This window comes from Podarcis muralis, chromosome 1 (genome assembly GCF_964188315.1).
Source record: "Podarcis muralis chromosome 1, rPodMur119.hap1.1, whole genome shotgun sequence".
NCBI classification, from domain to species: domain Eukaryota; kingdom Metazoa; phylum Chordata; class Lepidosauria; order Squamata; family Lacertidae; genus Podarcis; species Podarcis muralis.
The window spans coordinates 10,742,321-10,755,858 of record NC_135655.1 but is presented as its reverse complement, the minus strand read 5'-3'; the positions used below and the strand labels follow the sequence as shown (position 1 = coordinate 10,755,858).

The window sequence follows — 13,538 nt, the reverse complement described above, 5'->3', positions numbered from 1 at the left end:
AATTTGCTGGCATAGTACCCAACCAAATCCCTACGGAGAACCCACAAAGAGCACACGAACGCAACAGTACTTCTCATGTGCTGTAGAGACTGGCATGACACCTAAGAACTTGAAAGTTGCGTTCAAAAATCATGACTTGGAGCCACGTGTGTCTTAGCAACTTCAGAGGTCAAGCCTAAACTCATCTGCCACTGCAACACCAATGCAAACGTATCTGTGGGGCCCAAAAGCAGGCCTGGTCTGCCCAGAAGATGGGAGAGGACCCCACTCTCCCACTCCCGCTGTCCACAGTCACTGCACATTCATAGACTTTTGATCCACCGAACTGGAAGAACAAGGGCTCTTAAGAACCTCCTCTGAGCTGTCCACTGCAGGGTCATCTGGTTCTGCTGTTGTGGGAGAATCCATTTTTCCATTACTGCCAGCTGCCAGCTTCACCTCCACCTCTTCCTCTTGCATTCCCAGCAATCTCATCTCCTAGGGACATCAAACGTCATTTGTTATAACCCTCCCAATTATTCAATTACTACCAAACACCAATTAATGACTGGTGTTATCACGAATTCTGATAAAAATTAAAATCCTAGGTTGAGTCTCACCCTAAAATTTATGAGAACATTTGATTCTGTTTTATTTGTTTAGGTCTTAATGGAGACCATGGTTTTCTCTCCAAAACTGGTGTCAAATTAGTACAGCAAGGGAGGAGTGGGGAACCTCTAACCTGCCAGATACTGCTGAACTACAACTCCCATCAGCCCTAACAAGTGTGGCCAACGGCCAGGGGTGATGGGAGTTGTAGTTCAGCAAAACTTCTGGAGGGCAAAAGGTTCCCCACGGCTTAAAAAGAAGTATCATATTAAGAACGTTCACTGTTCTTATCTTGTATGCATTTGGACCTTTCATGGCACTGCCACAGATAAACTGTAACTCTGTGCACGTCAAGGCCTTTTGGCCTCATTCTTTACTAATTTACAAAAAAATATCTGCTGAGGATTAACACCTTGTGCATCTGAGGAAGTGTGCTCCGGTCCATGAAAGCCTATGTCAGTGTTTCCCAACCGGTGTTCCGCGGCACACTGGTGTGCCGTGAGACCTTGCCTGGTGTGCCGTGGGAGGGAGGCGGGAGAGGCGGGGCGGCGGCGGCATCTCCTGCTGGATGCAAATCCAAACATGGCGGGCGCCTCCCTCGCTCCTTTGTAGGCGGACCATCGAGAGAGAAAGAAAAGGAGGCGAAAGAGCGAGAGAAGGCGCCTGCGCGGAAAGAGGAGCGAGCAGTGCGCCTGCGCGCCGCGGCGCCCGAGATCGCTTCTCCCCACCGCCCCTTGCTTCAAAAGAGGTCCGGGGACAGCGGGAAGCGCTTCGCGCTGCCCCCGGACCTCTTTTGAAGCAAGGCTTTGCGGGGAGAAGCGATCTCCCCGCAGCCCCTTGCTTCAAAAGAGGTCCGGGGGCAGCGGGAAGCGCAGCGCTTCTTCCCCGCTGCCCCCGGACCTCTTTTGAAGCAAGGGGCTGCGGGGAGATCGCTTCTCCCGGTGCTCCGAAGCGGGGCAGGGGGGCGGGAACACCTGCCCCAGCCGCCCCGCTTCGGAACGCTGCTCCGAAGCGGGGCGGGGGGGCGGGAACCTCGCACCCCACCGCCGGGCATCGGAACGATGCCCCGATGCCGGGCGGTGGGGCGGGAACCTCTCCCCCCGCCGCCGGGCATCGGAACGATGCCCCGATGCCGGGCGGGGGGGCGGGAACCTCGCACCCCGCCGCCGGGCATCGGAACGAGGTCCTGGACCTCTTCTGAAGGCAGGCGGGGGCAAAAGTCTTTGCTCCCCCCGCCTGCCTTCCCGGGACAGCGGAGACTTCTCCGCTGCCCCGGGCGATCTTAAAATGCTGGCGGGCGGGAGCGAAGCGTTCGCTGCCGACCCCCAGCATTTTAAAATCTCCTCGGGGCAGCGGAGACTTCGCTCCCGCCCGCCAGCATTTTAAAATCGCCCCGGGACAGCAGGGGCTTTTAAAATGCTGGCGGTCGGCAGCAAAGCCCTCCTGTCCCCGGAGCTTGCGGGGCGGGAGGTGGGAAGAAGGGCTTTTCTTCCCACCGCCAGCCTTCAGAACAGCCTTCTGAAGGCTGGCAGTGGGAAGAAAAGCCCTTGTCCCCCCCCCCCAGCCTTCAGAAGAGGTCGGGGGACAGACTGTCCCCGGACCTGGTCTGAAGGCGGTTTCCCTAGGAACGCATTAATTGATTTTCAATGCATTCCTATGGGAAACCGTGCATCGCAAGACGAAAAACTCGCAAGACGAAGAGACTTGCGGAACGAATTAATTTCGTCTTGCGAGGCACCACTGTACTTTTTATATAGTCAATATAGGCACAGAGTTAAATTTTTTAACATTTTCTAATGGTGGTGTGCCTCGAGATTTTTTTCATGAAAGAAGTGTGCCTTTGCCCAAAAAAGGTTGGGAAACACTGGCCTATGTTACAATAAATCTCTTAGCCTGAAACAATATTCCATGTTGCATTTTTATGCTTAACGATACCATAAAGCTAACAGCAACTCCACAAGCCTTTTTAAAAATATCTGCGACAACTCACAAACTGTGTTTTCTTTATAAGCTTTGCCCATTTTCTGTTCAGTTTCTTCAGCTCACTGGAAACGGCTGAACCCACTTCCTCGTTGCAGGATTCGATCAAAAAGTTCCCTGCTTCGTTGACAGATCCGTGCCGGGAGTTCCAGGCAGCCAACACTTCTGTGGGAACCTAGTACACAACACAACACAATGCAACACAAGACAGTAAGCCCGCATCTCGCACGCATTTGTCGTGGGCGATTTCAACCACACACACTTGGCTACATCTCCCTATACCAGCCTCTCTCTCTTCCTCTCTTCCGCCTTTCCACAAACATGTGCCTTCCATGGGCAAGTCCCGCTAAGCATGGTAGCTTTGGGAGTGATGGAGAAGGTTTCGCAAGAACTCACAAGGGAATCCAACTGCCAGCGAGATCTCTCAGGAGCACACCCGCTGCTCCCACCTGCCAATGGTGCCCTCACCGTGATCAACTCCCACCCAGAAACCTATGTCCCCACTGTGGAAGGACGTGTGGATCCAGAATTGGCCTCCATAGTCACTTACGGACGCACTGTAAAAATCATGTTTATGGAAGACAATCTTACTCGGCTACGAGTGATCACCAAAGAAGAAGAAGAAGAAGCTTGCAGGGTTCACCAAACAGGACTTGCCTGGGAAGAAAGGCAGAGAGCTTGAAAGATACTTTGGGGCCAGGTCTACTTGTGGCTTCCAGATTTCCTCCGACCTCTGAGCCTTCCCCTTAGTAAAGGTAAAGGGACCCCTGACCATTAGGTCCAGTTGTGACCGACTCTGGGGTTGCGGCGCTCATCTCGCTTTATTGGCCAAGGGAGCCGATGTACAGCTTCTGGGTCATGTGGCCAGCATGACTAAGCTGCTTCTGGCGAACCAGAGAAGCACATGGAAACGCCGTTTACCTTCCCACCGGAGCAGTGCCTATTTATCTACTTGCACTTTGACGTGCTTTTGAACTGCTAGGTTGGCAGGAGCAGGGACCGAGCAACGGGAGCTCACCCCATCACGGGGATTCGAACCGCTGACCTTCTGATCAGCAAGTCCTAGGCTCTGTGGTTTAACCCACAGTGCCACCCGCGTCCCTGTGAGCCTTCCCCTTACCAGCTGCCTTATAGAATGCAGCTGGCTAACCTTGGAGCGGCTTTCTCTTCCTCCCATAGAGTTGGACTTAAACACATATCCCACCTACAGCTCAGAAGGCAATTTTTGTGTATACATGTGAGCCTTTGAACCAAACCCCTGTGTATAACGTTGAGTTGGCTGTCCGTCACATCTGGAGCTCATAATACTTCCCCAACCATAAAGTGTGTGAATCGACCGTAAGAGTCAGGAAGAAATGCAAACATACATTTGGAGGGTGCTTTTTCCGTGTGTCTTCCAGCCAAGCCTGCAGCAAGCGGATGTTCTCTTTATAGGTGTCCCAGGACAACAAAATCTTCCGCAAGGTCGCGTTCACGTTGTCAATGTACTCGTTGCATCTGGAAACCTGAGATTCTACCATCTTAAATAATTTACTTGCATCCTCAGGATCAGCTCCTAGAATGTTAAATAACGATGCTGTCAAAACCCATTGCTACAGTACTTGCAGGACTGTCTTTGCCCAGATACGCCAACTCCACTGCTTCAATCTGCAGAACTGGTACATAATAACTGCTGCATAATATTTGTTCCAAAATCGATTTTTGGAACTTTGGAACTCCCCGCCTATTGACATCAGACAGGGGCCTTTGGTGTGCTTTTTTCGGGAATTGCTTACATTCTTTTTTTTAGGCAAGCTTATCCAGACATGTAGAAGGAACTTGTGCCTTATTTTTTAGCTATTGTTGATTTTAACCATCTTTTAAATAATTTTAATACCTTTAATAGCTGTTTTTTTAAATAACAGTTTTAATTTTATACTGATGTAAACTACTTAGAGAGGTGTGTTGGTTTACAACAGAGCAATATAAAAAAAATCTTAAAATAAAAAGAAATTACAGCAGAGTAATGAGACTGGTTCCGACCCTGGTTCATTATCACAAAATGCCACGATGTGAGTCACCATTATGCCTTTTTTACAGATGGGAGAACTAAAAATGGAAGAGAGCAACTTGCCAAAGCCAGGATCTTCTCAGTGAATACTAGGCCTAAGATTTCAACAATACAAGATGATAGGAGTCTAGATAGAAGCGTATGTACGCTTTTGAGGTCTTACTTACCCAGATTAGAAGTGGTCATGATCTTGTTCTGTTTCTCTTTGCATACTCGAAATGTGGTTTCCAGTTGACTAAGAAATCCTTTTTCTTCAATAAAACCCTGCCCACACAAACAAACAAAAAATAAGCAAAAAGATGGATTAATTTGAAAAATGCTTTCTGGTACAGAGATTTGGAGATGATCGAGTTTGAGATTTAAAAAATAAACAAACCACTATTTTATCTCTTTTTAAAAAATCATTGAAGCGCACCTTACTGGCTCAATTATTTTGCGCTGCATCTTCTTTGGATAATTGCTTTTTCAATGCAGAGGGAGAGTTTGGAGAATTGGCTGTTAATTGTCACCTTTGTTTGTTGATTATTATTATATGGCTTGTTATACATTTTACAGATACTGTTGCATTTGTACATATGCCACGATGGCAATCGGTGAAATAAAATAAGAGAATAATGGAATATTTTGGTTCCTAGTTGAAAGGAAAATCCAACTAGAAACCAAAATATTTTCGTATTGGTTTGGCATCCCCTCGCTCTTCTCTATCATATCACCTATTTTATGCATTACAACAGTCAGGTTGAGTCGTATCATCGTGAAGGATTGTGGCATTTACACCCCACCTCAGACCTGTCAGTCATGTGGACTTCCTGCCTAAAAGCTACAGTGACTGATATGTAAACAGTGATGTGCTTTCAACGCTTGCTAAAAACAAAACAAAACTTGTTTTCCCAGGATTCTGCTGACCACTGATAGCAGCGGTCACTTCATTCTTTGTGAGACTACGGCTGTTTCTAATGCTCTAAGGCAGAGGTGAGAACCCTTTCCTCAGCCCAAGCGCCACATTCCCTTCCGGACAATGTCCTGAGGCCCATGGGCCAGTGATGGCTGTGGCCAAAGCCAAAAGTACCTGCAGCAGACCATGTAAATTTTACCTTTCTGTGGAAGGCAAGTTTTGACACACACACAGACTCGCTCGCCCCTCTCTTATCCTCCCTCAAAATAAGCAACAGGCATTATCAGAATCCAGGAACAGATTTCAGCTAGGCAAAAATTCTTGGGTGTAAGGAAGGTCTCTGGGATGTAATTTTGAGGGGTTCCGACAGCAAGGCCTAAGCGGGCGCGTTTGGCTCCCAGGCCTGAAGTTCTCCACCCCTGCTTCAGGTAGGTAGGTAGGTAGGTAGGTAAGTAAAAGGAAGTGTAAAAATATTTTAGTTACAGGTAGGTAGCTGTGTTGGTCTGCCGTAGTCAAAACAAAATAAAAAAATTCCTTCCAGTAGCACCTTAGAGACCAACTAAGTTTGTTACTGGTATGAGCTTTCGTGTGCACGCACACTTCTTCAGATACAGTGGTACCTTGGGTTACATACGCTTCAGGTTACATACGCTTCAGGTTACACACTCCGCTAACCCAGAAATATTACCTCAGGTTAAGAACTTTGCTTCAGGATGAGAACAGAAATTGTGCAGTGGCGGCGCAGCAGCAGCAGGAGGCCCCATTAGCTACAGTGGTTCTTCAGGTTAAGAACGGACCCCCGGAACGAATTAAGTACGGAACCAGAGGTACCACTGCACACTGAAACAGAAGTCACCAGACCCTTATACATAGTGAGAGGGTGGGGAGGGGTATTACTCAGAAGGGTGGGGGGAATGGGTGATAAGTAGCTGTCTTATTACAAAAGAATTTCAGAAATAGACTGGAAAGAGAAGTTGCTGAATTGCAACTTATTACCAAACTTAAAACCGTGGAGAGACCTGGTCTGAATAGAGACATTGCATTCTTATCTCATTATACATGATAAAGCTATTTTCAGCCATCTCACCCCTTGCTTTTTCCTGTAAGACCTACTGCAGTCGTTAACAGTCGTCAACAGGTTTACCACACCTATCAGCCTATCACCCATTCCCACCACCCTTCTGAATAATACCCCTCCCCACCCTCTCACTATATATAAGGGTCTGGTGACTTCTGTTTCAGTGTATCTGAAGAAGTGTGCATGCACACGAAAGCTCATACCAACAACTAACTTAGTTGTCTCTAAGGTGCTACTGGAAGGAATTTTTTTATTTTGTTAAAAATATTTTAAATCAGAGAGGAGGGCCACTTTGGACCAGGGCAGCAGATCTGAAAGCAGCCAGCCCACCTGCCAAATCACATGATGTTTCACGATATCAGGGCATCTGATGATGTCAGGTACAGAGAAACTTCAAGCCACAGCTTCAGAGGGTGAATTGGATTCTTCCTTTGCCGTCGCAGCTTGAATTTAGCGCCCCCTTAAGGCACTCATGATTCCCTCTCTGCAGCCACAGTTTCAATTCAGTACTTTTTGAATTCAAGCCATGGCAGAAATTCTAGAAAGCTTTTATACCCTTCTGAACAAATAGGACAAATCCATTCAAAACTCTGGCAGGTGTCACCGACGGTTTGATACAGAGTGCTGAGGAAAGAGCCACCCCCACCCCCCCACATCACCCCTCAATAAATGCTTTGGCACATCAAATTGCTGTCAGGGTTTAAACCTTCTTGGAGGAGGGAATATGGTTGTTTCCCCCGCAACCAGCCTTCTGTTAACAAATTGCAGTTTTGCAGTGACATCTGCTGGATGCCTAGACCACATCATAATGATGCCTGCAAAACAACTTTTTTGTTTAGGCAGCCGTACCCAGACACAACATTTTATTATGCATAAGGTAAAGGTAAAGGTACCCCTGCCCGTACGGGCCAGTCTTGACAGACTCTAGGGTTGTGCGCCCATCTCACTCAAGAGGCCGGGGGCCAGCGCTGTCCGGAGACACTTCCGGGTCACGTGGCCAGCGTGACATCGCTGCTCTGGCGAGCCAGAGCCGCACACGGAAACACCGTTTACCTTCCCGCTAGTAAGCGTTCCCTATTTATCTACTTGCACCCGGGGGTGCTTTCGAACTGCTAGGTTGGCAGGCGCTGGGACCGAACAACGGGAGCGCACCCTGCCGCGGGGATTCGGACCGCCGACCTTTCGATCGGCAAGCCCTAGGCGCTGAGGCTTTTACCCACAGCGCCACCCGCGTCCTTTATTATGTATACTTGTTCTTAAATTCTGCTGATTTATCTGCATTTTAATAATTTTTATTACGTCTACTTGCTTTCAAAGTTTGTTAATTTAAGTGGTGCTTTCATACACACACACACTTTATGTACACCATTTAGAGGTTTATTTGTTTTATTAAGCAGGCTACACATTTTGTCAAATAAATAAATGTACCGTTTTTATTCCAGCCTGAAAGCTGCTGAATTCGACAACTGCGGCTTCACACCAAAAAACTGGGCAGCTTTACTATTCAATGGGCATATGTAGAGCACTTCTTAGCCCCATTTTGCAGATGAAGGCAGGGAAGGACTGAGGCTTAGCGTTTTTGAATGGGAGGACATCCTGATTCGTGCCACAATCTCTTGGCCGCTGTTCTACAAAACTAGCCAGCCAGCATACGGAAACAGCTTATGATGCTTACATTCCAATCTGACAGCAGCGACTCCACATTCTCCTTGGTCCCATGCTTGATGTGCCAGATGTTAAGCTTAGATACCAGTTCCTTCAAGATCGCCGAGCAGAACAATTGGTGGCACTCCACAAGATTGCTGAAATCTGCAAGCTGGATGCTGCTGAACCTGAAAGGAAACCCAACATCCTGATTAAGAAAGCAGGCAAAAACGGCAAGTGCGCCGGGCACCATGCAAGAGATGCTCCATTCATGAGCACCTCCAAAAGTCTGGGTGCCATTTTTTTGTGCCTGGCTGACACTTGAGGATTACTGAAATGTTTGTGCTTTGAAGCCTCAAACTACAGTGGTGCCCCGCAAGACGAACGCCTCGCAAGACGGAAAACCCGCTAGACGAAAGGGTTTTCCGTCGCGGAGGCGCTTCGCAAAACGAATTTCCCTATGGGCTTCCTTCGCAAGACGAAAGCCCATAGGGAAATCTCCGGGACAGCGGGGAAGCGCAGCGCCTCTTCCCCACTGTCCTCGGACCTCCTCCGCAGCCAGGCTTCGGAAGGCTGCTCCGAAGCCTGGCGGGGGGGGGGGGGCGGAGAGGTTTTTTAAAAACCCCGGGACAGCGGGGGACTTCTCCGCTGTCGGGGCGATTTTAAAATGCTGCCGGGCGGCAGCGCTGACGCCCGGCAGCGTTTAAAAAAACCCAGGACAGCGGGTTTAAAATCGCTCCGGGCGGCGCGTTTCTCCGCTGTCCCCGACGGCTTTTGAAGGCAGGCGGGGGGGAGCAAAGACTTTTGCCCCCCCGCCGGCCTTCAGAAGAGGTCCAGGACCTCTTCTGAAGGCTGGCGGGGGGCAAAAGTCTTTGTCCCCCCTGCCTGCCTTCCCGGGGGCTTTTAAATCGCCCCGGGACAGCGGAGAAGTCCTCCGCTGTCCCGGGGTTTTTTAAAATGCTGGGGGTGGGAAGAAAAGCCCTTCGTCCCCCCCCCCAGCCTTCAGAAGAGGTCGGGGGACAGACTGTCCCCGGACCTGGTCTGAAGTCGGTTTCCCTAGGAACGCATTAATTGATTTTCAATGCATTCCTATGGGAAACCGTGCTTCGCAAGACGAAAAACTCGCAAGAAGAAAAAACTTGCGGAACGAATTAATTTCGTCTTGCGAGGCACCACTGTATTTGTTAAGTACAGATGATACGTTATGGAGCTTAACAATAAAGAGTCAAGCGTTTTGAAAACTGAAGTGTGGCACCAATATGTTCATTGTCAACAACAAATTAAACATGCATTAAGAATTTCTGCTAAGAGTGTGATATTAACAATGTGCCATTTACATGAATTGCATATTCATTCATGCTTATCAAAATAGTAAGTAAAAAGTGTTGCAGCAGTGGCGACTAGACATTCTGTTATGGCGCCCACAACCCACGTCCCTGAAGCCATTTGGCTCCTAGCTTTTCTATCCCAGTTTCTAACACTGATAGGAATGCGCAATTATATTAACGGGTGGATAACCACAGAGCCTTGGGCTTGCCGATCAGAAGGTCAGCGGATCGATTCCCCGCGACGAGGTGAGCTCCCGTTGCTCGGTCCCTGCTCCTGCCAACCTAGCAGTTCAAAAGCACGTCAAAGTGCAAGTAGATAAATAGGCACAGCTCTGGCGGGAAGGTAAACGGCATTTCCGTGCGCTGCTCTGGTTCGCCAGCAGCGGCTTAGTCATGCTGGCCACATGACCCGGAAAAACTGCCTGCAGACAAACGCCGGCTCCCTCAGCCAGTAAAGCGAGATGAGCGCTGCAACCCCAGAGTCATCTGCGACTGGACTTGACGGTCAGGGGTCCCTTTACCTTTTCATAGAATCATAGAGTTGGAATAGACCACAAGGGCCATCGAGTCCAACCCCCTGCCAAGCAGGAAACACCATCAGAGCACTCCTGACATATGGTTGTCAAGCCTCTGCTTAAAGACCTCCAAAGAAGGAGACTCCACCACACTCCTTGGCAGCAAATTCCACTGTCGAACAGCTGTCAGGAAGTTCTTCCTAATGTTTAGGTGGAATCTTCTTTCTTGTAGTTTGGATCCATTGCTCCGTGTCCGCTTCTCTGGAGCAGCAGAAAACAACCTTTCTCCCTCCTCTATATGACATCCTTTTATATATTTGAACATGGCTATCATATCACCCCTTAACCTCCTCTTCTCCAGGCTAAACATGCCCAGCTCCCTTTTAAAGCTGTTCTGCATTTATCTGTGAGGCTGGGGTGTAACAGCTAAAAATTGACTGCTGTTTCTTTGATGCTAAAAGAACTAAGTCAGCCTGAGTCAGCGGCCTACAATGACTCATGCAACCTTTCACCAAATTGTACCTGTATATATAGAGTGGTCAGTGTTAGTGTTGGGTGTGGGTTGGCTGGATGGTAGAAAGCTGGTTGTGTTTGGTGTGTATAAAAGCTGTCGGTTGTGGTTGGAGAAGAAGACTTTTTAAGAATAAAAGCAGCAATACTCTGCAAGAATACTCTTTCTCAAGGACTCTTTTGTGCCAACTAAGGTCTGAGGACTAGGCAAAGGAGTAAAAAGGAGGCCAGAACCTTTTCTTTTTCAAACACTGACATGGGGAATAGTTACGTTGAATGGCCCGCCAAAAAGCGAAATGCGGATGTTATGGTGCTACGCCATGGTAGAGATCCTGCCTTGCATAAGAATGTAAGAAGAGGCAACAGGATCAGGCCAATGGCCCACAAAGTCCAGAGTCCTATCCTCACAGTGGCCAACCAGACGCCTGCAAGAGATTCTCAAGAACAAGAGCCCTTTCCCCTCCTGTGGTTTCCAGCAACTGAAATTCAGTAGCATGACTGCCTCCAGCTGTGGGGACAAAGCACACTGACCTCTTACTTGCCTTTTCTCTAAACTAAAAAGTCCGAATGAGGAAAGCCCCAGATCCCTGGCATCTCCGGATAAGGCTGGGAATTGTTTCCTATCTGAAACCCTGGAGAGACACCACTGGTTTGGATAGAGTACATTTATAACACCATCTTTCCTCCAAGGAAAGGGGGCATACATGCTTCTCTCTCCCCTCAGCTAACAACCCTGTGAGGCAGTAGAGGCTGAGAGAAAGTGACTGGCCCAAGGTCACCCAATGGGCTTCATGGAGGAGGGAGGATTTGAACCCAAGTCCTAGTCCGACACTGTAACCACTGGCTCTTCAGCTGAACGCAGCCACCTAGGCTGATAAGAGGAATCTGACAAGTGACAAACCTTCTTCTCATCTCTTCCAGTTTCTGCGGTGGCACCAGGGGCATGCCTGCCTCATCTCTGTTCTCAAAGGACTGCAGCATCTCCAAGTGTTCTTTGAAATGGTCCATCAAGCTCTGAAAGAAGAAGCATGGCTCCGTTCACATATTTCAAACCGTCATAGGGGGAAACAGCCGTGTGCTGCTGCCAGCTCTTCCCAGAGTTAGTTTGACACTGGATTCCCCATGCTTGGCGTAGACCAGTGTTTCCCAAACTTGGGTCTCCACCTGTTTTTGGAGTTCCCATCCAAACAATCAGTTCCCATCATCCCTGACCACTGGTCCTGCTAGCTAGGGATGATGGGAGTTGTAGTCCAAAAACAGGTGGAGACCTAAGTTTGGGAAACCCAGGTATAAGGCAGCTTCCTATGTTCCAAAGTTGTTGCTTTTTAATGAATTTCTGCTTGTCAAGTGTGAGCATTATAATGGAAAAGGCATGGCAAACCACACTGTAGCTGCAGAATCACGGAAGGTGCAAACCAGTACTACCTCTGTTCCTGTGTTTGTGTAGCAAAGCTGAGCCTATTTTTTTTCAATTTTATACATTTCAACAATTTTACAATCATTTTAATATTTCAAAACTCGACTTCCTCCCCCCTCTTTCTGCGGTGCCTTAAATTTACTTTTTAATATTTTCTACATGAGCAGATGTCTTTTTAAAACTCCTGTTTTCTTTTCTGTAACCAACCTGGGTGGACCTCATTTTTCCTTCTAGGGCAGCCATGGCTTCACAGTGGTCTTGGGAATCCGGTAGATCTTCCGCCAGCTGGCGTTCTACCTCTTGCAACCAGGACTCGATTGCATCTAGAGGTGGAGGCAATAAACCGTCCAGCTTTGCTTTCCATTCATTCATCTAGGAAGGCAAGACAGGTGTACACAAAAGGTTCTGTATTTGTTTTACACACAGACACACAAGTTCAAGTTAACAAACAAACTAGGCTATTAAACCAGGTGGATCTGCTCCATCCACACAGTGCACAGGTAGAAACATCTAGGAAGGCTCAAGTGTCGTCACGCTTACAAAATGTGTGAGATGCAGACAGTCCTGCAGAACCCAGAATACGTCAGTTTTATTGCTGAAACGATTTTTGGCGGGGGCAACCACTCAAATTTAGGGGGAAGGGAAGCATTTGGGGACCATTAGGATGACCTGCGGGTGGCGCTATGGGTTAAACCACTGTGCCTAGGGCTTGCCGATCAAAAGGTCGGCGGTTCGAATCCCCGCAACAGGGTGAGCTCCCGTTGCTTGGTCCCTGCTCCTGCCAACCTAGCAGTTCGAAAGCACGTCAAAGTGCAAGTAGATAAATAGGTACCACTCCGGCGGGAAGGTAAACGGCGTTTCTGTGTGCTGCTCTGGTTTTGCCAGAAGCGGCTTAGTCATGCTGGCCACATGACCCGGAAAAACTGTCTTCGGACAAACGCCGGCTCCCTCGGCCAGTAAAGTGAGATGAGCGCCGCAAACCCAGACTGGACTTAATTGTCAGGGGTCCCTTGACCTTGACCTAGGATCACCTGCTGGCCTGATGCATATAACCCAAAAATCTACCAGTATTGGGATGGTGGTAGATGCCCAGTCTGACTGGCTGAATTCTACGAGGAAAGGCTGAAGGGACTGAGTGTTTTTGGCCTGGAAGTGAGAAGCCTGGGAAGGAGAGAGAGCACTCTTCAAATCCTTGAAGGGCTGTCACACATAAGAGGGCAAATGCATGTCCTCTGTTGCCACAGAGGGCAGAACTGCATCCCATGGGCTCTAAGTTACAGGTGGACAGATTTCAGTTGAACACTAGGAAGAACCGCCATGATGGTAAGAGCAATTTCAGCAATGGAACCCACTGCCAAGAGGGATTGTGGGCTCTTCCCTTGCTGAAGATTGTGGAGAAGCAGAGAAGCCATCTCTTGGGGATTTCTAGGTCTGAACGTCTTGCGTGGAGTCTTGGGCTAGCTTAGGGGCAGGCAACTTCTTTAAACCTGAGAGCTGCATTGCCTTAGGAACAACCTTCCATGCGGCACATGC

The 13,538-nt window shown here is 48.6% G+C and overlaps 1 protein-coding gene across 6 annotated transcripts in view; it reads right to left on the bottom strand.

Moving 5' to 3' along the window:
* SYNE2 (spectrin repeat containing nuclear envelope protein 2) overlaps positions 1-13,538 on the bottom strand; it is a 259,349-nt gene that overhangs the window by 197,124 nt on the left and 48,687 nt on the right. For all 6 annotated transcript variants that reach the window (XM_077923084.1, XM_077923110.1, XM_077923091.1 and 3 more), the window contains exons 12-18: positions 12,213-12,377; positions 11,490-11,602; positions 8,267-8,423; positions 4,786-4,882; positions 3,936-4,123; positions 2,579-2,743; positions 352-477 (exon numbers count right to left, since the gene is read on the bottom strand). In XM_077923084.1, the coding sequence (XP_077779210.1) occupies positions 352-477; positions 2,579-2,743; positions 3,936-4,123; positions 4,786-4,882; positions 8,267-8,423; positions 11,490-11,602; positions 12,213-12,377 (1,011 nt within the window). The remainder of the gene's footprint in view (positions 1-351; positions 478-2,578; positions 2,744-3,935; positions 4,124-4,785; positions 4,883-8,266; positions 8,424-11,489; positions 11,603-12,212; positions 12,378-13,538) is intronic.